This window comes from Triturus cristatus, chromosome 1_2 (genome assembly GCF_964204655.1).
Source record: "Triturus cristatus chromosome 1_2, aTriCri1.1, whole genome shotgun sequence".
Taxonomy (NCBI): Eukaryota; Metazoa; Chordata; class Amphibia; order Caudata; family Salamandridae; genus Triturus; species Triturus cristatus.
This window is the reverse complement of record NC_140580.1, coordinates 714,857,490-714,883,866: the sequence shown is the minus strand read 5'-3', so window position 1 is coordinate 714,883,866 and position 26,377 is coordinate 714,857,490. Positions and strand designations below refer to the sequence as shown.

The 26,377-nt window shown below is 43.7% G+C and overlaps 1 protein-coding gene across 2 annotated transcripts in view; it reads left to right on the top strand.

Annotated features, from left to right (window-relative positions):
- The window catches only part of CROCC (ciliary rootlet coiled-coil, rootletin), a 435,495-nt gene that overhangs the window by 373,689 nt on the left and 35,429 nt on the right, over positions 1-26,377 (top strand). For both annotated transcript variants that reach the window (XM_085608590.1, XM_085608589.1), the window contains 2 exons: positions 7,967-8,098; positions 12,703-12,882. In XM_085608590.1, the coding sequence (XP_085464716.1) occupies positions 7,967-8,098; positions 12,703-12,882 (312 nt within the window). The remainder of the gene's footprint in view (positions 1-7,966; positions 8,099-12,702; positions 12,883-26,377) is intronic.

Sequence of the window (26,377 nt, the reverse complement as noted above, 5' to 3'; positions counted from 1 at the left end):
TGTACAGCACCACCTTAGCTCCTGCGCAGCACCACCACAGCACCACCAAAACATCACCACAGCACCATCTCAGCATCAGCACAGTACCACCTCTGCATCAGTGCACCACCACCAGTGCAGCCTCAGCTCATCAGTAGCACAGCCCCTCCTCAGCAGCACCTCAATACAGCTTCAGGATCAGTGCAGCCCCACCTCAGCATCAACGCTGCATCACCTCGTCACAGCACCACATCAGCATCACTCAGCAACACCTGAGCACCAGCTCAGCACCAGCGTAGCACCACTACCTCAGAATGGATCAGCACAACCACGGCATCACTCAGCACCACTACAGCATCAGCACAGCACCATCTCAGCATCAGCACAGCACAATATCAGCATCAGCACAGCATCAACTCCTCATCAGTGCCCCACCACCAGCACAGCACCAATTTGCATCAGCATGAGCACCACCGTCAAAATCGTCCCAACTGTTGAGTAGACAATCTTTCCATTCAACAAAAACTGATCTACTCATTAATAAGGACTTGATGATGACATTAAAGCTTTATTTATTAAAGGATCTATTGATATAGTTTGTAGAGCTCACAAATGTCCAAAGGCGTCTTGGCGCGAGCGTCTGCTAAATTATTCAGCTATAAACTTATAGGACAACAAGGTTGAGAAGAGTCATGTTTTAAGTTGGACTGTGCTTTGAGATGCTAGGGTAGTTTGTCCTAGAGTTTACAAGCAGAAGAAAAAAAGCTTCTGCGGCCCAAAGATGCCTTGTTTATGTTTGGGATTATCACTGTTCTGGATGCAGCTGATCATCGAGCTCTCCTAGGTATGTACCATTTGAATTTCTTTCTAAGGTACTCAGAACCTGTGTTATGAAGGGATTTGTGCGCCATGCAGAGTTCCTTGAAGGCTTCCCGCTTCCTGACAGGAAGCCAGTTAACTCAACTAGTGATTGAGAGACTGGTTTGAATTTTGATAATCTCATTAGGAGACGAGCTGCTGCATTTTGTAGTATTTATAGTTTGTTCAAGGATCATTGTTTAATGTCCATATAAAGGACATTACAGTAATCTAAACCTGGAAAGTACCAGAAATGTTCTGAAGATCAAACAGGATGAATGGGAGAATCTTTCTCACAGTTCTAAATAGGAGAAAGCAAAAGAAGGTGAGTTAATTTGATCTGATCTAAAAATGTGAGATTTGCATTAAAATGACAACCAGATTTCTAACTTTTTGAACTGGCGATGGAAGGGGCTGAGATGTTAGGGCCACCAGGACGTTTCCAGAGGGAGGCCTCTATCCCAAACAGGAGGACGTCTGTTTTCTCCGAATTTAATTTGAAATAGTTATCTCTCATCCATTTTACTACTTCACTCATGCAGCTGGCGAAGCGTTTAGAAACGCCATCAACATCACTTGAGATCTGCAATTTGTGTGTAATCTGCATCGAAATTGTGTAGAAACTGAAAGAGTGAATCAGCCTTGCTAGAGGACCAACGTAAACATTGAAAAGCATGGGGCTCAGTGAGGACCCTTGAGGGACCACACAGGGCAGTGAAAAGGCTTTGAATGTAAATTCTCCAAAGGAGAACAGCGGTTCTCTATTTGTGAGAAAGTAACAAGACGGATCTAATCCGACCGCCGATACCAATCTTATCTAAACGATCCATTAGTACAGTGTGACTCAGTGTTGAAGGATGCAGATAGATCCAAAAAGATTACCACAGCCTTCCCCCATTGTCCACAATCAATCTAATTTTTCCTGTGGTGACTATCAAAGCTGATTCCGTACTATGGTTTAAAAAACAAAAACGGTATTGCCTGCCATCCATCTTTTGTTATCTAAAATATTGACAGTTCAGAGTTGAGATATTTTTCCAGAATTTTCGCAACCATCAGCAAGTGTAAGATGGGACTGTAACTTTTTGCCTCATTGGGATTGAGGGAGGTTTATCAGAGGACAAATTGATGCCTTTTTACAATCATTGGGAAATTGTCCAGAAAGAATTATGACATTCAATAAGTTGGTAAGGGGTACTGCTACCTTGCCTGCTATGTCGGAAACGATTTTCTGGGGACAAGAATCAGAGGGGGACCTTGACTTGGTGGTTTCAATTAGTTTAATCATCTCTTCTTCCTTCAGCAGGTGTAACTCACTAAGCTGACTGCTCCTAGTACCTAAAGGTTTGGTCCTTGACCCAGCAGAAATTATATTATGGCTCGAGTCGAATTTACCATACACTTCCTCTACCATAGCTTGAAAGAATTCAGCTAATTTGTCACATCGGGATTGATTGGGTGTCATAGACTTAACAAAGTTAGGGCTAGAGGGAGTTTTAACAATTTTGAATAATTCTTTTGTCACTTTTCTTTTTGCAAAGTTGTTATTTCTCAGTATAATAGTTTGTTTTCTCAAAGATAATCAGGGTCTTATATTCTAGGATAAATAGATTGTATTTATTGTTTGTAGTTTCTCTCAATTGTTTCTCCTGCCATGTCGTTTTTGTTTACGTGATCTTGCTTTGGGAGAAAACCAAGGGGCAGTAGGTTTATTTCTTTGGTTTTTAAAGGCCTTAAGGAGGGCTAGCTTTGTAATCGCAGAGTTAATCTATTCAGAATAATTAGTTGTGGCTGTATTAGAATCATTCTTGAGGGAGGGTTGAGAAAACTGCTAAGATATCAGTAAGTTCAGTTTTGTAATTTTATTCCTGGCCCTGGATTTTATGACCTGCAAAGTTGTATTAAATAATGCACTTGTAGCCGGGAGTTTTAAAGTGAAGCTGATGGCTTTATGATCAGATAATAATAGCAGCAGCACTGCTTCCAGCTGCAGGCCCAGGTTGCTGGGGGAAAATCATCCAAGACATCTAGTAGGTATAGAAATTTGATAGGAAGAGCATCTAGAGCTGAACTGAATCTTCTCTGTTTTATTGTCTCTAAGATTAGATCGGGTTGTGCTGGAGCATACTAGATCTAGTTTGGCATAGGTGCAATAGGCATGTACCTTTTAGTCATGGGAGAAGTGTTTGATTGGGCAGTGTTTTTCCTAATCAGGTCGTTTTTCTCTGTGGAAAAAAAACAGCCAGTTGTAGAGTAAAACTCTTCCAATGAACTGGCTGAACTATCAGTTAATGCATCAATTACAATGAAACTTCCTACAAATTTTTGTTCGCTTGGAGTAGCTTGTTTGTGTAATAGGCATGCCAAGCCTCTTTCACCCCCCTTTTGTAGAGGTTGAGTTTAGATAGGTAAAGGCTTTGTGAGTCCTAATAAGAGTGACCGTGCCAGGCTGTACCGGCGGTTTTCATATCTCGTTTAAGGATAATGACTCGGAGGCCCATGGCACAGCTGTTTGTTTTTGCTGTGGTCTGCTTAAAATCTTTGGGGCAATTCCAAATAGTGTGGAGTTTTGTCGGTGAGGAGATGATCCATCAATCAATTCTGAATTAACTATATCAGGACTTGTAAGATAAAGGCACCCATTGGCATGTCCTAAAAAAGATGCTTCAGTCACCTGTTTCTAATTACATGAGGTAATATTGCTTTTAACTGAATTGTGTGGTGATTGGGTTTGGGCGGAATGTGAAAAGTAAAATAAAATTATTTGAATATGTGTTAGGAATGACTGTAAAATCTTTAATCAATTCCTTGGGGGCAAAGAGGAAGTCCAGATTAAACCTGGCCTGGTGAATCGTGTTGGGGCTAAACTGCAGGGAATTGTAGTTATACAAGTAATTACTGGTGACCCTGTTCGGCGTGCCATGGGGCAAGCAGGGTCTTCAGGGGGGTAGATTAGGGTTGTGTGCCTCTGATGTCCCAGTACCTGTCCTGCTATAGCTCTTAAAATGGAACAAGTACAACCCCTTCAGCTCTTGACCCTCTTTGATAGTGATGGCGAGCAGTCACATACTTCTCAGGGAGGTAGCAAGGGGGTGCGCAAAACTCAGCAGCCAACAGTCACCCAACAGTGCAATAAGTTATTGTCCACCCCAGTACTTTCCTTTAATAAAACCAAAGTATGGTACACACTTAAAACGTAATTCTGCACAGCACATTAAATGGGCACAATTATTTTACAGGTGCTTGGACTACTGCGCCTTCTAATCTGCCCCAACTCGCCTCTCTCTCGGGTATCCCCTACACCCCCCCACCGTCAAGTAGATTCCATCCTCGGGGTGAGTGTCTATCATGCAAATATCAATAGTTTCCATTTTTAGCAATCAGCGGCTTTAGCAAGTCTCCGTTTTCACAGTCTTACAGTGCAGACCCCAGAGTTCAATTTCACTGGCTGTAAGGGCCAACATCATGCATCTTGGTTCACTTCCTCTTCGGGTAGAGACGCTCTGGCTGGAGGTTTGACCGGTAATCTTGAGAGGATCTTTGCAGAATGACAGTGGATTGCAAAATCCGAAGTCCTTGCAGGCAGGCTTGGACTGCAGCAAGCCGAGGACACTGTTCCAGGACACCAGTGAGTTGCAGTTGGCAGGCTGGCAAGATCATAGCCCTTTGAAGCAAGCCACTGTGGAGGTCACAGATGCAGTACCACATCACTCCTCAGGCACAGTCTGTGAACGACAGCGGCACAGTCCACTTTGGCACAAACGTCTGAATGATGGCACACTCCGCCTCAATTAGAAAACTTCTTGATGGTGGTATGCACAGTAGTAATATCTACCTTGGGCACAAGTTTCTTTAGGGCAGGGGTGATGACCACCTTCTGTGATTCCTTAATGAATCATCCAAACACAGCGTTTGCAGCCCACATGTCTTATGGCACGCAGATCACTCACTCCTTTCTTCCTTCGGCCAGCGGCTTTGCACAGCAATAAAGGTCAAGCTGCTCTGGCTCTTTAGATCAGTCACACCTCTGCAGGGTTGACAGGCTTTTTCTCCCTCTGAGCAGCATGTAGACTTCAAGGCAATTCAGGACAGACATTCCGATTCTTGCAGCAAGGCTGGGCCCCAGGTGATGTCCCCTCACCTTTAGGAAGCAGGCTGTCAGGCAGACACCAGCTCTGGTTGCACAGCGGTCCTTTGAGTATACTCTGCAGAGCAGTTCCTTTCTTGATTGAAGAGAACTTAAAACTGGAACAAAAAGCAGACCAGTGGCTCCCACTTTTATACAGATTAAGCAGAGTATGTGGATTATCTGTAGGCACTTTGAGCGATTTGGTTGGATCTCTTCTCATCTAGGCTGTCCTCGATGTACACCATTAATGCAGAGTGAGACTCCTCACAGCAGATAATTTTACAGCTTGGAGTATTAACAACAGAGACATGAAGAGCTGTGAGCTGTATGCACCTGGCTTATCACCAGCCAAACTGACTGGCAGGAAAAAGCCAAAATGCTGGCCTGGCCTAAAGGACCCATTTCACCTTAACAACAGAACTGCAGTCCCATCTCTTCACGCCCATTATCTACAAAATGGCAGTGCTCATGGATCCCAATTAGTGGCTCCTTTCAGCAAAAGTACCTAATTGAATTTCTAAAGAAGCCTTATCTCCTCTTTTTTCCCACTTCAGTGTCTGTCTCCTCCCTCCAGAAACAGGGGCTTTCAAATGTAATTAGCAGGCATCCATTACTCTGGCTAACTCACTGTATGCATTACACATGCCACGTTAATACCCATGCATAACACACCTTTGGGAAGTTAGTGTACAGATCTGGGATAGGGCATAGAAGCAGAACTTTGCATAAATGGGCCGGTATGCCTCCATCCCATAGACACTGATAGAAAGATCTGCTCAACAATACTGATTCTCAGCACATGGTATTCTACCACCACTCCTCTACATGCTGAACCCACCACAGGGATAATAGCCCTCTGTCAGTTAACTGAGGGCATACTTGGTGGGCCCCTCCAGGACACATGGAAGGTCCCTGACCTCACTTATGTTAAAGGATGGCCCTATGCTTTTGTGCACAAACTAGATTAGTGTGAGACTGGTGACCAAAATCAAAAGATACTCACATGTGAGCACTGAGAGCAGGGTAACCCGACAGTACACCATGAAGGGGACACCCTGTGCCAACATCTGCTAAGTTTGGAAAAGTCTGAGCTGCAGGTTTAAGTTGGCCAGTAAGATAGGATTTTTGTTGTTGGTGATAAAATTAGAAAAACGCTTTTCAATATTGTTGATGAATCCAGAGCTGGAGTTGGAATCAGAGGGCGATTTATGTGAAGAATGGCTAATGACAATGATGCCAAAATTGTAAGAGGTGACGATTTCAGCTCCACGTAAGTTGCAGCATTGTGTTTAAAAAATGGGATTGAACGTATTGCAATGATTTCAAATCCCCCTCCTGCTTTCTCACCTGAGCAGTTGTTCTGAACGAGGGAGTAGCTGTGAGGTTGGTTCTTCTGTGGAGGCGTGTGAACACTCTTTCAGCCTGTCCAGCTCATGTGAGCCCTGTCTGACCTTCCGTTTCCCTTGATGAAATATCCTGATAATTTGACTAGACCCTATTGAGACAAGTGATGATGCACAATGCAAATTGTTGCCCAAGTAGGGTAAATTGAGACCTCCTGCGACATGTGAGAGTAAAAAGACAGGGGGTTTTCTTTGATAGCTGGCTCTCCTTCAAGCAACTGTTGAAGAAATTTATAATTTCCATCTGCACATTTTACTTTAAATATGAATCCAAAGATAGAAGTGCATTATCAAACAATGCTGTTTTTGAGGACACCGCTGATAGATTCTTTTTTTGTATTCAGCTGTGATTCTCAAAATTCATTCATGTGTTGTTGACTTACGGTCCGTAATCACTCTCACATTTCACACAAGTCTTTTGGAATTCACTCATTTGTAAATTGTTTTTATATATTTATTAATTGTGCATTTGCTTTAAACATCTCCAACGCATCTTTTGCAACCTTAATTTTTCCTTCTTCAGGTTGATATTGTAAAAGCATGTTCGATATCTCTCTTTTCCTGTGTTTATATCCCACTGAATTGCATGCTCCAGACAGGTGATTGCAATCCACCTAACAGGGAAGGTAGAGTCTATGAGATCCGTCATCAGAAATCACTATTGTGTTCCCCCATGCACACAATGTGCCAAGTGGACATCACTTTTCCCTCAGTTACAGAGAGAAATGTACACACAAGTCTCCCACTCCTGTCCCACACATGATGGTAGACAAGGGACACCAGGAATGGGGAATAGCTGGTCCTTTACCAGGGAGATCCAGTTAGCAGTCTCCACACAGATAAACAGGAAGAAAGGCCTGTATTCCTGGTCTGTGATCACGCTGCAGTGAACGTCAGTATCATAGCTTGCGATAAATAGGTAGTAGCTCCTCTGGTTCATTTTAGGTGACTCCCTGGTGAAAATTACATTAAAAACATAGTACCTCTCCATCGGACTTGTAGATTATAGAGTTTAGTGGAGAAAAATCTAGGGCAAGAGAGATGCAATGTTCACGGCAGGACACCATAGATTTTCCACGTCATACAGTGAGTGATGATTAAGGCACTGCACTTGATGTTCAATTCCGTTCTCGGCTTGATTTTATATAGCACCTCTTGTCAAGTGTCACAATCTAATAGAATGCGTATATTTCGGATCAGATACAACCTGCCTGTCTCAAGGTGCACCAAGGAACAAAAAGCGGTACACCTCTACATGTTCACGGTACAGCCCACTGAACCAGCCTCTCACAAGAGATTTATAGTGTCACTTCGCAGCTTTAAAATGTATTAGTAAAATCACATAGGGTATATTATTAACATCTTATGTAATGTGACAGTGTCACCTCACAGCTTCAAGATTAAAATAACAAAAACTGTATTATTAACTTTTCATGTAGTATGACTATGTCTCTTTTATTACATTAATTCTGGATAAATTATCATTCTGTTATTCCTACCTGGAATGCTGAATTGCCTGGACACTATTTTGTTGTGAGTTTGGTGTTATATCAAGAAATGTAAACAAATCTTAAAAACAATATTGTTTGGTTCTCAGGTGGAACGTGAGAGGATGAAGACTGAGGAGGACACCATGCGTCTGTCAGCAGAGAAAGGGCGTCTGGATCGTTCCCTCACCTCGGTGGAGCAGGACCTGGTGGATGCACAAAGACAGGTTCAGCAACTGGAGGTATTTCTCCCCAGGAAACTATCCATTATGTGCTCTCTGCTATTCCTCTCCTTTTCCACCAGTCTTCAGGGATGCAGTGAAAGGGTCAGCGGAATTCCAATTAGTGGGCAGGGGGAGTTCTAAAATACTAGCTACAAAGTAGTTATTTCTTACATAATGATACATTTCTTCAGAGTTCAATCTGCTTTAATACCCAAAGTTACTATTACTCAACTTGCTAGTGCTTTCTTTTGGAACATTAAACAGCTGAGTCAACTCTGTCAGAATTAGAATCAGAAGCTGCATTAACTCAGCCAAACATCACACCTGAAGGAGCTGTTTTCCTGACATTGTGACTAATGCTTTGTTATTCTGATAGCTCCATTACTGGAGAATAACTGCGTCTTGGACTGTTCATAGGTTAATATTTTAGAGGTTCACAGTGGAATCCCTGTATTGTGTTTAGAAAACATGTGTTTGTTTCACTGCAGTTCCCTGTCTACTCTTCATAATTCTACTCGGACTACATTGGTCATGGAAATGCTCTATCTCTCCCTGTAAGTGGCTACCAAACAACAGTTCCCATCTGGTGTGGGTCAGTTCGACTGTTTAAAGCGCTGAAGGGTCCTTAGATTTTAACAGCACTGATCTGTAAGCACCAGGATTTCTAAACCTGAGCTGTTGGAGTAGAAGTGGGCTAACTTGCTGGTGTACAGTTGGTAGAATTGCTCTTTCATTTACGAAATTCTTAACCCTCCTAACATATTCTCATCCTCCTACAGATAGCCTGAAGGAAGGAGATTGTGATTTTCCATATTTAGTTGTCCACCGTAGATCTTAGTCAGCAACCAGGAGAAGCAAGTCCTTCACTCAGAAGTATCTACGACTTGATTCAGATTCTGTCCCCCATATCTGACGATAATAAAGACTTACAAACTATAGCTAAGCTAGTATAATGTACAAATGTAGACTGCAAAACATCTTCCACAAACTCATTTTGTTAGTAATGTTTGACCAAATCCATCATCAAGCACTAGTCCTCAAATTTGCTTGAGTGGAGTTATAATACTAATCTGTCTCAGTCCACACAGTACATATGAAGTGTTTTAACTGGCCTTTGTATTTTATTTTAACATTGTAGTATTTGTAAAGGTAGATATTATTTAGCTAATATTTTTGAAGAATACTTTTTAAATCTACTTTATATTTTGAAGTCTATATTTTCTTGTAGAATTAGTGCCCCAATGATTGGAGTATTTAGGACAGAGCCTAGTAGTGGGGAACAGTATCAGGCCCTGTAGCCTAGAAGTAATGCTTTCTGTTCTGAAATCCCATTCTCAAATTATCCTTTCTCCTTTTTCAAGCCACTAAAGCTCTGAGATCATGGACTGTCTCAGCAAAGGACTTGCACTCCAATTACAAAAGCACCACAGCTACTGCAAATCTCCTAAGTCACATACCCAGCTTCTCACCCTCAGTCGGTAGCAGACTTCTCCCTCAGCTTTACTTTGATCTTTTATTGTGAATGTGATTGGCTTGCTTATTGGGTTCTCTTTTTCTGATTGGCTGCACTTCCTGTGAAGGTGGACATCAGCAGGGTTAGGAAGAAGATTACCTATGGCCTGGTGAGTGGCTGTGCCGCCTGGTACTTGTTGAAGGCTGTGTCATCATCCAGTCTGAAGGAGCCAATTGTTTAGATTTTCCTGAAGTGTTTTGGTGGCCTAAGTGTGTGGGGTGCACAAAGGATAAGGGGAGCACTACACCTTCTACTGTTACTATGTTTACTTCTGGTGGATATGTTGATCTGAAAGGGAACCATTGGGTCCTGTGGCATTGGGGAGCTAACACCCTAAGGACCTGCACCATTTGACCACAGGATCTAGCATCATAATTGTTTTAAGAGTGATCCTCGTGACCTGCATCCTTTGTCAGACCCTTCGTTAGTGTATTCCTTTGCCAATTAGAAATTTAACATTTTCAAATTACCTGCAAAACTTCAGGAATGCTGCCGAAGCTTTGCAAAAGGTAACATTTTATCAAATTTGCATTTTTGTCTGATCTACAAATCAATGCCTTACTTTAATTTAAGATACCCACAGCGCCAGTTAATTCTGTGAGAACTTGTTTTATGTTCAGTAGAGCTCAAATGGGAACTAAGTACTGTGATTCTGCAAGTATTTTTGCTATATATGCCTTCTTTAAAAAAAACATAGCTGTTGTCAACTTCCCTTTACCTCCAACAAAATTCTGAAATCGGTAGTACCATATAGTTGGTGCTGAGTGTCATCTTGAAAGGTGAAAGAGATATCCAAATATTCAGTGATGATGGGAGTCACCTAGTGCATCCATAGAGCAGGGTCGTAACTTAGTCAATGAGATTTTGGGGAGGTGGCGGTGTTGAATCTTAAATTTGCCAACTAAAGAAGCAGTGGGCCGCAAGATGGAGGGGTGAGATGACCAAGGTTTGGTATGGATTGCTCCCATGAGGAGCAAATTCAGAATTGAATTACGTTAGGTAGGTCTCCGTCCAAAGTGGCACAGTGGCCGAAAAACAATGGATTCGAATGCTAGTCCGAGAGATTACTAGTGGTTAAACGATTTGCAGGCATTCGTCCCATCACCATTTGGGTGTGTGATTGGCAGTAGTATGCCTGGAAACTTGAGACGTGTACATCTTTCCCACCCTACTACTGCTAATATTTGTGAATTCCAAAAAGTAGTACCATTACACTCATTCAGGAGTATTTCAATGGGTGCAGATTTACTACTTTTTTGGTAAACTGGGCACTTTTTGTATTTAAGTTTCCAATCCAAAAAAAAAGAACAAGTTAAAACCTCTTGGTAATGTGAGAACAATGAGAAAAACAGACACAGCAGACCTGAATCAGAGACTTCAGATCCAACTACCAAGCCATGAATGCTTTCATTTAGGGGGTGTCATGCCTAAACATCCCACCCCCTTCCCTGAAACTATGCCCCTGCCTGTGACCCAAAGGGATCCTAATGTCCTGCACTTCTAAAGATCTGATGGGAGATGACAAACCTAAAGTCTTACTGAGACTTCATGGACCTACATGAATGGTGGTTTGGCGGAAACGTTAGGGATTTGCAATGCGAGTCTTTTTGAACAGCTTGGGCCTGTCCTACAAATGTCTGAGGGAAGTCCTGGGTACATACATCACTAAGGTTCTGAAGTTGCAATCTGAGGCTCTGAAGTTAGACCATGAAAATCTGTAGGTAGGAAGTAATTTCTCTAGGATTCAGTCTCCCCTTCTAGAGTTCAGTCTCTTCTTATAGTAGTCTTCTTGTTCCTTTAATGTTCAAATCTTTTTACTAATTTCAACATATAACAAGATAACTCACCTACAACTTGGAGGGTGGTGAGGGGAGAAAGGCAGGAGGGGTAGAAAATAGGAGAGGAAGATTAGAAAGGGGATAAAGAGGGGGTAACTTGGAAACGGGGTGCATTTGCAGGAAAGGGGTGGGACCTCTATATAAGTGACAGCGCTGAGAATCTGGGAGGGGGGTTAATGCTGCTGGTTACCAAATCTGGAGGCCAGTTTCTCCCTAACCCCTTTATAAACCAGTTTTCATTTATAGAGGCTATTCTTCCTTCAGCTGCAGTAGTCAATTCTGCTCATGCAAACCAGTCATCTTGTCATGAGATCGGTCCTCCAGAAGTTGGTCTCTTCCCAAGAATGCTTTTTGTCCTGTGTGAATGTCAATTTTGTATAGATACCTGCCACAGATTGTATGGTCTGGTGTTCCAGTGTGCAGAACAACCCCCACTTCGACAAGGAAAAAACCTCTTAGTGTAGGGGTCAGTCTCTCATTGGCAAGTCTTTTTTCCAACCACATGACTACTCTTCCATGGAAACTATCAGTCTTCTTCTGTGCCATTGATCTTCCCTAGAGCTCTTGAGACTAGCTGCCTCTTTGTAGGCTTGTTGCCTCCTTATTATTTTCTTATAGAGCCAATTATTTCCATAGAAGTGCAAGTCTCCCCTGTGATTGGCCACTCGATTGACTGACCAGTAGCTTTCTCCTGTTTTCTACTGTAAAAGCCATCCTTCTCTTTAAGACTGACCCTTCCAGACACAAGCCAGGAATTACCAATCCACCTGGAAGAGACGGTCTCCTTTTAAACTAACCACTCTGCTCATCCAAGGGTCACTCTCAACCCTGTAAGATCTGTCTCCCTCTGTAATGTCTCCCTTGGGAGGATCAGTTTCCAGAGCAATGTCCAAACTTCCCTTGATATGTCCAGTATCTTCTGGACAACTCCTCCTCACTGCAGTCTCGTAATAGGGTTATTCATGTACAGTGTTCCCTCAGAAATTGAGTCACTCCCTCTGTTTTAGCATTACATTTGCTTGGTAAGGCAAGTCTTGCCTTTGCTGGGAAAGGACATTCTTGCTCTGGCTCTTGGCAAGGCAATGTTAATATTTCTTTGGCTGGGCTTGTGCAAGTCTCCCCTTAAAAAGGTAGAGTCAATTTCTCCTTTGAATGACCGACCCAGTTTCATTCCAACATCAATTCATTCACCTGTAAGAGCCTTCCTTCCAGTGTATGTTACAGCGAAATTTGTTACCCCTTTGTGATGTAGACTATTGCTCCCCTCACAGGCACAGATAGCTGACATGGAGCAGACACACTCTCAAAGTCTAATGGAGTCAGTTACTCGTCATCGGCAGGAGCTGCAGCAGGAAATCGAGAGACTGCGAAGCTCCCAACTCCAGGCAGAGCGCACCTTAGATGCACGGGAGCGTGCTCACCGCCAGCGCGTGAAAGGGCTGGAAGAGCAGGTGAGGACCCCTAAGAGACTCCTACTGGGAGTCAACAAGAGTGGGAAAAGTCTTTATCAGAGAGTTTGGGGTAGGGATATTCTTGTGGTGTTGCATGCTCTGTAAAATCCCACCTCCTGTCAATTGTTAGATCCGGTTAGGCCTTTCACATCTTTAGCTTATTAGTCACAGCTTTTATATGTTTAATCCTGGCTGGCTTTGAGACGGTTCCATAAACCTTTGCTCTCTGTGCCTGGTTAAAAATCATTTGTCATACCAGGAGGATCTCTTGATGTTGAATGCCTTATTTTTATATTCATTTACTTTTTTGTATTTCTTCTCTTATTTCTGCTTCTTAATATATGTTCCTCACTGTCAACATTTCTTCCACCTTTCATACCTTTTGCTCTCAGTGTAGATTTGTTTTCACCAATTGAACTAAAGAAGAACGCTCCAGGCAGTGTTTCAATGTAGTGCTCTATACAGTTCTCTGGTATTTCATTTTGGCATGGGGTGTGGGTTAAATGGTTGCAGTAATCTCCTGAGAAATGTTCACTCCTACAGGAAGTTATGAAAAAGCTAAATTAGATTTATATCATTTATGAATACAGACACAGCACACATTCCACATACATCTCACCTACATCATTCTGCAAGGCTTCCTTAGAGAACTTGTAAGGCTAGTGTCTATTGTGTCTCTTTTTACTCCGTGAATAGCCTCAATAGCCTTTCTATTCAAAGCAGCGAGTAGATCTGTTCTCACCATTCTTTTTAAGTCTTTCCTCCTTCTTGTCTAGGCATTTCCGATTGCTACAATAATCATGATTCTGGTGTCTATGACAGTTTGGACACATTACTGATATTATTCATGCAGATATTTATGGTTCAGGATCAAGGATCTCATGCTTGTTTTTTTTACAAATCATTATTCATTTCAAGAACATAAGACATGGAACCATGTCGGCAAACCGTCCCGGGCCCAAACTGGATCAATGACCAAACACAGTGGAGGCACACAACCACAAATGTGATATAATGTTGTCACCATTCAAGTAAACTACCAGTAATAAATATAAAACAGTAGCACAGAACTCATTCTGCAGACAGTTGGTGTGGGTTGATGAAATCACAGCCCTCTCCCCAGCAGGCCATCAGGGACCAGGCCTCGCCTCCCCAGGATATCAGTATATGGGCGTCTCCTCAATAGGACCATTTATCGAGGTGTGCAGAGGGGCCTTTAACCCAGACCGTGGTCAGGTCAAGGACAGAGCATGGCAGTTTATCTTCGGGCATCCAGGGCTCTCTAGCCCTTCCATCAGGGGTCTGTTTCCCCAGCCACATCAGGTTCCCTCTCCAGGGGATGTGAATGAAAAGGTGTGTACATGAATGGTCAAGGTGGACGTAAGCTGTCTCGTGCTCAAGGTTCCTGACGTAAATGTCCCAGATCATGTCCGCTGTCCCATCTCCCTCCACCTGCCGACCTCTGCTAGGACATCCGCCCATTATAACAATATAGAGAGCCAGCTTGTCACTTCCGTGGCTGTCTCTGACTTCCTCGACATTGCAATTTTCCTCTTGAACACTATAAACACTAGATCTATAAATCTGTGCATTTATTTATTCCCCTTAGCCTGTGAGTGTATGCTTAGATAGCAGGATTTTGGCGTGGCCAAGACTACCCCGCCAACCATTGTGGAAGTGATCCCCACCACCTTCTCCCAGGTCTGCCAAATTGCAGAGCACTCTCACACCATATGAAAAACGCCAGCCTCTGGTGATCTGCATCTGGGGCATAGAGTGGACGTATTGGGGTACATGCGTGCTATGTGGCTTGGCATTAGGTACGTCTGATGTAGGTAATTAAACGGTGTTAAATGAAAGAGCAGATTATGCGTTACCCCCCTTAATCTGCTGCAAGGATTGTCCCCATTGTTTGTCTTAAAAGGGTATGTGTATGTCCTGTGTCCAGTGCTCGCTCATCTTAGTATCAGGCCTCTGAGAGGGACGAAATAAGTTTGTGTGCACTCCCTTGGGATAAGGCTGCGTTTAACGGTTCTGTCATAGATGGTTTAGAGTGGCCCCATCCCCAGTGCGTAATGACAGTTGAGTATACTGCATTGTATGTTAAGAAGTGTCCCACTGGATGGACAAGAATGCTTCCTACCCCGTATATTCTACTGCAGCGTCTCACCAAGTCTGTATCTCATGGTGGCGGTGTAGTCCCTGGAACACAGTTGTATGCCAGATGGGGTGCAACGGTATGGGGGTCAGGCCGCATTCCCATGAATGTATCTCTGACTGCAGTGTGGTCTTCATCTGGTGTGCCACATTGGGAAGTTGCAACCCGGGGTAGACAACCAAGGGCAAATATGTGTCCCTGGGCACGCTAGACCTCCAATCGCTCCGAGCATGAGGCCGACCATAACCACCGCACCAGCCCCTGTAACTGATCCACCGCGTAACACATCTCAAAATTAGGGCCCCCAAGTCCCCATTCATGTAGAGGGCCGCAAAGCTTGGTGTGCGCTACCCAGCGTCTGCCCATTCCTCAAATTAGTTCTACCAGCATCTTATTGAGGTCCCTGAAGAAGCATGAGGGAAGCACAACAGACAGGGCTGCAAGCATGTACAACAGTCATGGGGGAGTATAAGCATGTTAGATATTGCCTCTCAGCTTACGGGTGAGAGTGGCAACGATATCCAAAACGAAAGGGAGCCCCAGATCGAATTCATCACTCTACCCACATTGCCCTTCATAAGGTCGCCGTCATAATGGAAAATCTGTATACCCGGGTATTTGAACGTGTCAAATTGCCATGAGAGGCAAGAGGGGGGAAGCTCCTCGCTTGCCTGTTTCGGAATATGCTAAAGGGGGAACAGGCAGGACTTGGACCAGTTCACCCTGAAGCCTGATACCGCCCCAAAGTCATCCTGTAGAGACATTAAGCTCGAGAGTGAGGAACCAACGTCCCACAAATAAATAGGAACATCCTTTCCATATAAGGAGACCACATGTTGGACGTTCCACGATTCAATTTCCCATTGACTGGCCTGCAGGAGCAGTTTACAGGGAAAAGGCTCCATGGCAGGGGCAAAGATCAAGAGGGACAGGTGGCATCCTTGCTGGGTGCCTCACAGGTTATCAAGGATCTCCGATATCCGTTGTCCCTTCTTAACCTGAGCCACTGGTTGGCCATAGAGGGCATGAAGCCACCGAAGGTACCCTGTACCACAGTGCATCTCCTTCAAGGTTGTAAATAAGAATTTCTCATCCCGCGCAAACCAGGGGCTCCATCAGCAGTCGGAGGAGGCGGCGAATGTTGAGGAAAGTGTTATGCCCAGGAATGAGCCCATTCTGGTCCGGGTGTACAAGTGTACTAATCACAGGGAGCAGCCTATTTACAAAGACCTTTCCAAGAAGAAGGGTAGTCTAAGTTCAGTAGTGAAAGAGGTCTATAAGACTGAACATCCAAAGGGTCCCGGCCTGGTTTGTGCAAAATGACTATCAGGGCTTCACGAAGGGAGTCCAGAAGTCTACCCCATTTCCACACCACACAATACATCTCCAGCAATCTGGTGAAGAGCGAAGCATTAAAAGCGGCATTGTATTCTGTGGGGAGGCCATCTGGGTCTTATAACGAGCGATCTGCGTAATGGCAGAGTGGATCTCCCCCACCTGAAGAGGAGGACCAAGCTCCGTGCCCTGGAGCGGGTCCAGCCACGGGAGAGGGAGTTCCCTTAAAAAATCCTATAGCCTTTTCGTGGGAGGGCTCCCCCCTCCATCATATAGGGCCCGATAATAAGCCACAACGGTGTTGTTAATGGCCGTCTGTGTGAGTAAGATGTTGTGTATAGTCTAGCCTTTCCAAGTGCACTGCAAGCTCTCGGTGCTCCTATCTCAAAATTCTGAGATGTTCCGTCTTTCCTGTCCGCGATTGTATCTCAACTTCCAATTGTCTGATATCTCTTTCCTGCAATGTGAGCTCCCTGCGGATAGTTTGTCGAACCGCCATTTACGATACACTGTCCCCTCACGACCACCTTATGAGCATTCCATTTTATCGCCCTAAGGGCAGTAGAACCCAAATTTGCGACAAAGTTCTAAATTACATACATTGCTAGGGCATCACGAAAAGTAACATCTTGGAGCGCCTCTATCTGGAGTCTCCTTGTGGGAATGCAGGGGTGAGCTCTACCCTAACGCAGCGTTGGCAGCAGCAGACAGTGATCCGAGAGCCTACATGCCAAGTACTCAGTATGTAGGATCAAGGGGCCAAATACCACCCGACATAGGAAGAAATTTAGTCTGGTATGTAAGCGGTTGACTGTTGAGCAATTGGAGAATTTGCTGTCTTTTGGATGCTGAATAAGCCAGATGTTGTGTAACCTGCTGCGAGATAGCAAGCCCAGAAAAAGCTGGGTCGTCCTGTGACACCCTGCTTCTGGCACTGGTGGGGAAGATCTATCTTTATCGATGCTTGGAGAGCAATTAAAGTCCCTGCTCCTGATAGTAGGGGCCTGTGGACCACTAAGGAGAGCCGGATTGAGGCAGTCCAGGAACACTGAGTTGCTGGCATTCAAAGCATATATTGCAAGCAGCACAAGTGGCATGCCATCTTGGTGGCCTTCAACTGCCACGTATCTCCCCTCCGGATCTACTTTGTGCATGGATGTCACAAAGGGTACCCCTGGGGAAATCCATACTAAAACCCCTCTTGCATATGCCGATGTCCCTTATATCTGCCCCCTTCATTTCACCCAAAGCTTACTTAACTCACCCATTGACATGTGCGTCTCCTGTAAGAGTGCTGCGTGCATGCATGCCTCTTCAAGTAAGTATGAATGCGGTGTCTCCTGGTGGGAGTGCCCATGCCTCTCACATTCCAGGTTAGTAGGTTATATTGCGGTGTGTATGTGTCCGTGTAGGTTAAGTCCTTAGACATGTACAGAGTTAGGTGGCCCAGGTGAACTCCAGTCCAGTAAACCTCTCCATCCACCTTTCCAGCCATGTAGGCGCATGGTATTGCCTGTGGTGACACAAGTAGTGTAGAGTTCTGTCTCCAAAACCATGTAAACAATAGAAACCCCGCTTTCCTCTCTCCCTCCCTTTCCAAGCACCCTCCAGCACTCAGCCATTACAAGAACAACTAATACATTATAAGCATACATGAAACCACTATATAAATCAAGTCCATTACGGTGAACTAGGGTGTGTGTTATTTAGCGTACTGTGGCACCTGACCCTTTGGGCCCGCCACAGTACATTGGACGACCGCTCTCCATCGATTTTCCACAAATCCAGCCCATTCTTCAGTCTGCCCGGCCTAGAGATCTGGGCACGGGGCTTACCGGCCATGGGAGCCAGAGTCCTCTACAGCAAGTTTCCCGCCAAACGTGGTATCAACTCCGGAACCAAGCAGTCCCCATCAGGTGATTCTGTAGAGTCATGTCATTAGTATCTAAGCCAGTAGTGGAGGCGTGGTCTGTCTGCAGAATCGCGAAAGGGTTATGCACTGTGATCACTTTCGCTGGAAGTGGAGAAGTGTGGCTCAATGGTTAGAGCGGCAGACCCTGATGCGGAGGTCTGGCCCAGCGCCAGGGTTCAATTCCCGCCTCGGCGGCTCTTGGATTCAATTTCCCCGGACCTGATAATTCTCGCCTCGGTGCCTATTCTAATCATGGGTCCCACTGTGCAACTCTGGGCAATAGCTTGCTTAATCTCCACAACGGCCCCCACAGCGCTAGGATGCCTGGCTTCACCTTGGGGGTGCCCAGAAGTGGACATCTCACAGGAAAACCAGGAAGGGTTACACAGCGGTATGAATACAGCGCTACGAGACCCCTGGGTAGAAGTGCGCTATATAAGTACAAATACATTTACATTTACATTTAGCTCGCTCCCAGGCCGATTGGTTGGAGGTAGGACAATATCTCGGCCTTCTGGAGCGGCGATAGCGTGTCCACCCAATATGTTGTCGTCTGGGCCGCCTCCGGAGGTGGCACCAGTCCCTTGGCATGCAGCCATGTCCAAGCGTCTTCAGGAGTCGCTAAGAAGTGGGACTTCTCACCTTCAATGACTTTTAGTTTTGTGGGGAAGAGAAGTGCTACATTAGACCAAGGCTCCACAGTTGCTGTTTCATTGCGTTGTATGAGCCTTGTCGACGCTGCACCTCCGCGGTAAAATCCGGTTCGGCAGTAATTATAGTGCCCTCTAACTGCCAAGAACCCTCTGTCCTGAAAAGTTGAAGACTGAGGTCCCTGTCTCTAAGGTTCAAGAGGCTTGCTATCACCGGGTGTGACGAGTCTTCTGGCAGAGGGCAAGGCAGGCAGACAGCCGGTGTGCACAAATTGTATTTTGGTACTTTGCCGGACAGCACTGTGGACACCAACCAGTGCTCAAGGAAAAGTTCAACACTTGGGCCATTCGAGCGCTCCGGGAATGGATATAATTTGGGAGTAGTCATGGGTCGCAGCTGTGACCTCTAGCTCGCTCCCTGCTACTCCTGGCACTTCCTTTTCCCCTGACATCGCTGATGCCAGGGAGAGAGTCCATAATGAGTCGGGGGAAGGGCACTCTGATCCCCCTATAGGTTGCAGGGGTCCCAACCTAGGGCCGCCGCCGGTCCCGTAGTTATCATTCTTGCCGCACCTTCGATGCCCAGCTGCTGTTCGTGCCCGGGCACCCAATCAAGCTGGGCTTTCTATCTTGTTAGACTTTCTGAGGAGGGCATACTCCCCTTGTGATGGGCAATGAACGTCACACCTAGGATGAGGCAAGATACAGGCCGGGCCCAGGCCGGAGCACTCTATCAAACGTCTGCTCCCAGCGCTATCTTGCCCATGCCCACAAGGATCTCATGTTTTTAGCCAGCGAGGCAAGAAAATATTTTGGTTATGTCATTTCTACTGCAAAATGAGTGTTCAAATTTGACAGTGAATATACAATTTAATGAATGGCTGTCCACTAAGGCTAGGATATCCAGAGTGTGTGACACCATTAAGGAATAAGAGATACACCACTCCAGATCTGCACGCTCTCAATCAAATTCACCAAGCTCTAACCCTTATAAGGGGCTTCACCATTCAAACCAGACATTACTGGCAAGGACTTGCCTCCACATCATTTAACTCAGGCAGTCAGGCTTGTTCTGACTTTTTTTATCTAATTAATTATTTCTGATTAACTGAGTGTCTCAGTGAACAAAGTCACAGCCATGCGCCACATCTGGAAATGAAATAAGCACAATTGTGTTTGTTGGCTGCTTAAATGCAAACAATTGACAATATAGCACCTTTCTGATCAATCATGTAGATGTACAGTTACACCTAACAGATCTCTGCAAGTAAGGGCTAATTCTTCGATATGCAGAGGAAGTGGTAAATCCTCCGTTGGAGGGTTTGCACTGGTAAATGATATAATTTGAATGGAAGATTCCTCTTGATTTGTTAATGATTCAGGAAGGTAATTGCCACTTATCCAGTATTGGGGTATTTTTCATATATTCACATGCCTGGGAGTCCCATCTCGAGGATGGGGAAAGATTAAAGCATGTGAATCTATGAAAGATACCCCAATACTGGATAACCGTAGTTACAGGTAAGTAACTTATTTTCTTCCTCCACAAACCTGTATATATTCTGTTTCCACTCATGTCTAAATAAGGGGTTTAAGATTAAATGGGAGTGACGATTGTTGTAGCTTTAATGAATAAAGAAACAAGATTCTATTAAAGACAATAAAGCTAGTATTATGCATATGACTTTTTTCACTACTTCTGAGCGGCAAATCATTAAAGGCTTTCAATTAGAACTTAACAACGTCACAGTGGTAAAAAAAATGTTTAGTCCCATATAAACAGTGTGGCCTCCATTTTCTTCCTCTCTTGTTTGTTCGTCTTCTGGACTGTTCTATAAATCCTTCCAAATCTATCCTCTTCTAATTCAGAAAGCAAATTATGTAACCAATTGTTAATCTCTCAACATCAACAAATAATTACACTTCAAATTAAATATTCTATAACAACGATATTCATACAATCTTATTACAAAAATTAATACAAAATTGTCAACCGCCAACCCCAAACTCTTCACAAGGGAATGGCGGGTGGGATAATCCTAGCCTCCATGTCCTTAATAGAATCTCGATTCTTTATTCAGTAAACCTATAAGATTCGTAATTTTATGCCAAGACAGGAGGCCAGCATTAGGCATGTTCTAAGTCATTTCAAAACACATTTTGACACATGATCTACAGATTTAAAATAGAACCTTCTAAATGTCTTAGCAGAAGATCAATCAGCTGCTTTCAAAATATCCTCCAAATGACCACCCAATAAACAAACCTTACTCGCCATAGCTTGCCTTGTTGAATGAGCTGTAAACTTTGACACACCTACACCTGCCTCTTTCATAGCAGCTATCACCCCCCCTTGCAATTGTAGCACGTGACACAGCATTAAAAGGCTTCACATAGGATATTAACAGTTTATTCAGCTCTTGTAGCTATGTTTTCCATCCTATTGATACCCCTTTAAACATCGCACCACGTACATATTAGGTAAGTCGGGGGAAAACGGATAAAAATCAGCGCCCAGACATGGTTTTAGTCCATCTGCAAACTTCAAATACTACACTATTTTGTTTAAAAAAATCTATGCAAAACTACTAGAGGCTTCACATCTGATACTCTGCGGAACGAAATAAGACAAAGTAATGTAGCCAGTTTCCCAATGAGTTCCCTCACCTCTAAATATCTGATGGCTGTCCAACTCTCAAATAATTTAGGAACCAAATCTACGTTCCATTAGGTCTGATACTTCGGTTTTGGTTTCCTCCTCAACCAAAGGCCTTTCAGCTCTCTACATACCAAAGGACTTTTATCGATTGATGTACTCTGTTGAAGTGAATGACTAGCTTCCACTGCTGATCTGTAACAATTCACTGTCCTATACAACATACCTTTATCAAACAATCGTGTTAGGAAATTTGGTACTTGAACATCATCTGCCTCCATGGGATCCAAATCCCTTTCCATGCACCAACATAACCATACCTTCCATGCTCCTCTATACCTTTTCTTTGTATTCGGAGTCCAAGATTCATCGAGTAATGTTGCAGCTTATCCCGAAACTTCTGAGACTCCTCTAGAACACCTGACAACCTCCATACTAGAGGGTCACCAACCCCTCTCACAAATACCCCTACCCTGAGCCCTATAAACAGATGCCTGCTCGACCCCCCCACCCTTCTAAAAATTACCACTCCCCTGACCCATAAAAGGGGACCCCTGCGCAACTCCGCCCTCTAAAAAAATGAAAAAATAACTTGATTAAATAATACAAATATTAATATAAATAAATAATAACGATAAATTAATTTAAAATCCCTCTTACCTCTTCACAACATCACCTCTCCAGCTCTACTGAGGCACGGCGCACTTCGTGAAGAAGAAGCGGAAGTGTCCGTTTCTTCTAACAACACCAAAAGCCTCCACCAAGCTTACCACACACATACCTTTACCACACATACCTTTACAATGTAGTCCGTTGTAAAGGCATGCGTGGTAAAGGCTATGCATTGTAACACATGCGTGGTAAGGATATTCATGGAAACAGCCGCATTGTAATGGCTGTTTCTCCATTATTAAAAGTGGTTCCTCCACTCCCATTTCCATCACTGTCGGAAAGCACGGCTGAGTTCTCCAAAATGGTGTAGCCAACACTATTTAAACACTTCTGCCTTTTAACCTGCACAAACACTCAATGAATCATTGAGAATGGGGAAACGCATAACGGAAAAAAACAATCTGAGGATAGAGAGGATGCCCATGCGCACTGTAGTCCAGGGGAGGAGTCACCTATCCCAGGATACTTCGAAGACTCTTCGAGGACAACAACGTGCAAACATCCGGACCCAACACTAGGCGGCGATCTATGCACAGATATGAATGTCAGCAGCCCTACATGCCAAGAACAGATGCATACTGGTAAGTAGCATATTCATTTCCTTCCAACTTTGCATAAACACATCCACTGCCATTCCCTCAGGATCCGGTCTCCAACTGATGTAATTTGGTAACTGAAAAGGTTAGCCTGGAAGCAAAGAGATCCACTTCTAAAGGACCCATCGTCTCAATTATTACCTGAAAAACATTCTCTCGTAACTATCAATCGCTGTAATCTATCACTTTTTGTGAATTCCAATCTGCTATGACATTCTCAACGGCTGGCAAATATTCTGCCTTCAAGTCTATTTTGTGTTAAAAACCAAATTCCCACATTTCCTTTGGTAACTCCCCTATTCCCTTGGACCGGTGTTTTTACAACCTGTTAAATATGCCATAGCACTCACATTGCCCATCTTCAGCAACACAGATATCCTTCTCAAGGCTATCCTGAAACTCTGCAAAGCAAACAAACCTGCTTGCATCTCCCAGCAACTTAAGTGTCTCACTCTTTCTAATAGGGTCCAAACTCCCCCTATCTCCTGACCCAAACAAGTCGCTCCCCACCCTGAGTTGCTCCCGTCCATTTCCAATACAAAATCTAGCGTTGTTCCAAAAATTGCTCAACCATCCAAGCCGGCAGATCCTCCTTCCATCAGATCAACTCCTCTCTTGCTTCCACAGATAGAAGCACCAAGTCTCTGTTTCACAAACCTCTTCCAAAACCTGAAGTCTTCAAACGCTATAAGGCCCTGTAATGCAAAGGCCCTGGAAAAACTGCCAGTATTTACAAAGACAGTAGCCCAATCACTTGAGCTGACTCTCTCAATTTGATATCCTGTTTTTTCATTATTGGCTGCACCTCCTGCCTTATTTTCTTCACTTTCTTCTCTGGAAGTCGTAACCGAAACAACTCTGTGTCTCCCATGAACCTCAATAATCCAAATTATGTTTTGGAGTTAAAACAGACTTTTTCTGATTTCATATAAATTCTAAGTCCTCCAACAAACTCTTCACCATAGTCAACTGTTGTTTCAAATCTTACTCATCCTGATTTATTGTGAAGATATCGTTCAGATAGATGATCATTCTTACCTCTCTCTTCCTGAGAAAACCAACCACCAGCCTCATCTCCTTCGTGAAACCCCAAGGGGCTGACGTTAGCTCGAATGGTAGACTTTGAAACTGATACAGTTGGCCTTTCTACCTGAACTGCAGTTATCCCCGACTTTCCTTTGCTACCGGTATAGTGAATTAAGCATCCCTAAGTTATAACTTCACCATTCAATCTTGATCTTGCAGCAAACCTCATAAAAGATTAATACCTTCCATCTTGAAATGTTGGTGCATCACAAACGGATTCAAATCTCTTAAATGCATTACTGGCCTTCATCCCTTGTCCTTTTTTACTACCAGAAATAAAGTACTTACAAACCCCCTCTCCTGCTCTTCTACTCTCACAGTTGCATCATTCTTCAACATTTGTAATGCCTCCTTCTGTGCAAATTGTTCCAACTCTTTTTGAAATACCATTTCGTTTGGCTCTCTCAGCTGCACAGGTTCTGCGTTGAACTCTATTAGATACCCTCCTTTAGTCCTTAAGACCCAAATATCGTGCCCTCTCCTACCAGCCCTTACATAAAAACTACTATTTGAAAAAACTCTACGCATAGAGCATCGAGTTTTATCCAAACTTGTGAAGTTGCAAACATATTTAGACAAATACTTAATTCCATCTCCAAAAAGCAAGTCGCAGGCATCCTCACTAGATTCCTTATTTGCGAAATTGCTCGGTTTGGGATTAATGCGCATAAGAACTGTTTTTCTACTTTTGGCTAAAAGGCCTGCTTTTGCGTTTCCCAATAAACAAATGGCCCACTGGCACCAACCACCTAACTGGGCCAAATCTAGGTCTAATCTTTTTTGAAAAAAAAGCCTCTTCCATAGTGTCAGAGATCTTGGTAAATGGGCCAAGGATGTCAAGTACCTTATCCTAACATGCTTCAGGGACTTTTCTAAGCCCTGTCTTGCATCCTTACCCATTTTGAATTCATATGTTATTGATGAGTACAGGCCCCAGCTAGGCCCGCAGAATACAAGGGTTCGCTCTTCTGTAACAAAAGCTAGAAGGAAGTTGGCAAGGAAACTGCAAATACAAAGACAGAGTTTATTAACCCTTAAGGGTGGTCCTACAACCTACACAACACTCTTCAGTATTGCATAGAGTAGCACACAGAACTTGCGTACGTGGTCCCCTTTTATACACAACAGAGGGGCTCATAAGTGGGTGGATACAACATAGAGCAAAATTCATTACCATTTATGGACATTTTCGATACGGGATCAATATATGGGCGGAGTTAACAATTTCCTGAGCCCGCGAAAACATGGTCAAACAAGGACTAACTGATAACAGATGTGGTCAAGTCTGGACATGCGTCAGACGGAAAAAGGAGCTATTTATAGACTGTTACTAGGCAGATTACAAGAGCAACTAGCGAAAAGGTAGGACTCTTCTCGTGCAAAGCACGTGGAGACATGACAATACAAAATGGAGTCCGGACATTAGTCAGCATAAGACAAGAAACATGCTTTAACTGGAGAGAATTCATGTCTTTAGTGAATGCTTAATCATATCGCTGTTTTAGTTTTCAACAGACGACCCTTTCAGCATTTACTGAAGACATTCGGCTTATTAGGATAATCATCATATATGCCAATTTTCATCATCTCTTCCACCTCCTTGTTTAAGTTTTTCTGATAGGTGACATTGGCAATAGCTTTCTTATCAGGAATACAAAATGACACACATAAAGAGCAGACTAAGGGACCACACTGAACACAGATGCAGCAGGAAAACAGAACTGCTACAATAATACAGAGACCAGTTAAGACTTTCCATCCCCATGTAGTGATCAATGCCCAAAACCATCCAGAAAAGGTCCAAGTGCCATTTTCTGTATGAATCTCAGCTGCGATTTTATGCAATTTATTAATAGCGTTATAGACTGATGGCGTGTGGTCAGGAATAAATACACAACAACTACTTCCGATAATTCTACATGCTCCACCTCTGTCTGCTAACATAACATCTAATACCATACGATTCTGTAACGCAACAATTCTAGTGATTTGCAATTCTTCCGTAAGATTCCCAAGAGCAATAGCAGCTTGATTCGTTACAGCCTCTACAACTCTTGTTAATCTTCGAACCTTCCTACTATTTAGGGCAGCTCCAACAAAGAAAAACAATCCTAAGTTAAAATCAACATACTGCTGTAAGCTAGTATCGGTTTGGTCAACATCATCAATAGATAAAGTAAGTTTATACCTATTTACAGTTACATTGTTCAATAACTTCAAATCTTTATGATAGGATGCAGGCGCTAAGAATACAGGGGGCAATAAAAACGCTACATAAAATACTCCGTACCAGCCGGCTGGTAAGCGATAATAACCCTCATTCCCACATACGAAGTATGTATTATGGGAAGCTAAGAAAGTACTATTATTTAATCCATCTATATTCAAAACAATAATACAGTCACTAACACCAACAGGAATATGACCCAC